This window comes from Prunus persica, chromosome G1 (genome assembly GCF_000346465.2).
Source record: "Prunus persica cultivar Lovell chromosome G1, Prunus_persica_NCBIv2, whole genome shotgun sequence".
Classification (NCBI taxonomy): domain Eukaryota; kingdom Viridiplantae; phylum Streptophyta; class Magnoliopsida; order Rosales; family Rosaceae; genus Prunus; species Prunus persica.
Window position 1 is genome coordinate 26,047,033 of NC_034009.1, and position 2,057 is coordinate 26,049,089.

Consider the following 2,057-nt stretch of genomic DNA (forward strand, 5'->3'; position numbering starts at 1 on the left):
AGCTTTGTCCAAGTCACAACGCAGAAATATTTTGTGTGTATCTTATGATATTTACATGTCTATATATTTCATCATCCCGTTATGACCTGATTATCTGATGAGAGATATATACAAGTTAATAAAGTACACAACATGGGATGTTGACTTAAGTAGATTCGATACACTAGTATATACACAATTATTTCTACACACAACTGACATTAAAAACTAAATTGCTCATAGTTAGTTGATGGCCCGACAATTTTTCCTTATCTCTCCAACATTTCCAGTGAGAACATTGATTCTCCCCATCTTAATCATGGCCTTGGCAAATCTTCGAGCCCAAGATTCGGGATCCAAGGCAAACTGCTGCACCAATCCGCTGGTGCGGGGATCAGTAACCATTGTCTGATCCGACTGAAGCAAGGCTTTCCCTTGCAACAGGTTCAGGTAGTGGTGATTGTCCAGGACGAGTGGTGTTGTGGGATCTAACTCGACGTTTCTCTGTTTAGCCTCAGCTGGATTCAATGTGTTGGGTTTTGGGCACGTTTTAGACAGCTCAGAAGCGTAGGATGCGTTGAGGGCAGGGTCTTGGGGCTGGTCTTTGTTGAAGGTGTAGAGTCTGTAGTCAAAGAAGCTGCAATGAGCAATCCCAATGGAATGTGCACCACTCAACACAACCATTTCGTCAATGGTGATACCTCTTCTGGAGAAATAATCTATGATCTCATCGAAAGGTGTTGTAGGGTTAGGGATGGTGATGTCAGAAGCACGGGAAGTCCGACTGTCACGGCGTCCAGAGGGGACCATGTGACGTGGCAGACCGGCCAGAAAAACAGCTTCCCGAGCAGCAAAGGCTAGTATGTCAGCGCAAGAGACAGTTTGTGGACACTCCTGCTCTACCCTGTCCTTGATCTCATCAATGAGCTCATAACCTCTAAGCATTTCACTGGCTTGTGCTTGCTTCTCTACAGGCTCATGTGAGGCTGTGGCATCCAGAAGAATTGAGGCATCGCAGCCCTGTAATGTTAATAACCCATGCAATTCATTAAGGAGGAGCATGATTTCAACTCATACTATTTGTACCATTTGCGACGTGTTGTTATTACTAGAGATGTTCAGTCGATATGGTACAAATAGTTTTATCCAATCCGGATGTATATGGACTTACCTTGACCAAGCAATCGTGGGAGAAGAAGCGAATGAGGGCGGCGGGGAGCTTTAGATCATCCTGATGAGCCTTTAACACAATGTCAGCAACAATTTTTTCCACATTTGGGCAACTGCGGCTGTAAAAGCCGACACGTAAGCCGTTCCCAGTGCTTTGTCCAGCTGCCTCTGACCAAGGAACGATGATGGTGATGATGATGCACAAGGTGAAGAAGGTTGCTGTGGTGATCATTAGACGATCCATGATGTCCATGATAATTAATTAATGATTAATGATGTGCACTAAACTGTCAAAATTACCTAGACATGAGTGAAATATTAGGTTTCTTGTGTTATAAGATAACAGGTGCTTGTCTTGCCTCTATATGTTTTCTCTTGGTGATTTGCCTGTTGGCCCTTGCAAATAGTCTTGAAAAATGGGTTTCAAAATTTGTTAGGCTGTTCTTCTTCTTCTTCTTCTTCTAAACTAGGTTTGAAGTTTTTATTTCGTACATTTGGATTTTCTGTGTGGTGTAACAAATTTCGTACCAGTGAATTGTGAGTGATTGCCTTCCTTGGAGAGGGAAAGAGAGGGGTAAGGGCCACCAGCCAATTAACATGACAAAATCCTTGAGGTAGGAATTTGTTCACTTTCAACCCCCCAAAACTAAGAGGAACAAAAATCACCGCTCACCAAAAATAAATGTTTGCAACTTCCTAATTTTGACAACTTTCACTTTTCTTCTTTTGTGTTGGAATCTTTTTAATTTTGTTAGTGTCCGCAAATAAGCATGGCCCAAAACGAATTCTGATCAAACATGTAACATAATGTAATAAGTTAACAAAGATGATTTTAGAGGTTGAAATTATATTCTCCACCCAAATCTCTGTTTAGAGGCAAAAGACTTGTAGTTTAAGTGGTCAAAAGC

General features: G+C 41.8%; 1 protein-coding gene across 1 annotated transcript; it reads right to left on the bottom strand.

The window, feature by feature from the left end:
- On the bottom strand, positions 223–1,393 carry LOC18792576 (peroxidase 5). Its single transcript, XM_007223916.2, has 2 exons — positions 1,151–1,393; positions 223–999 (listed from the first exon to the last, which is right to left on the bottom strand). Exons 1-2 carry the CDS (start codon positions 1,391–1,393, stop codon positions 223–225), a joined length of 1,020 nt encoding a protein of 339 aa, XP_007223978.2.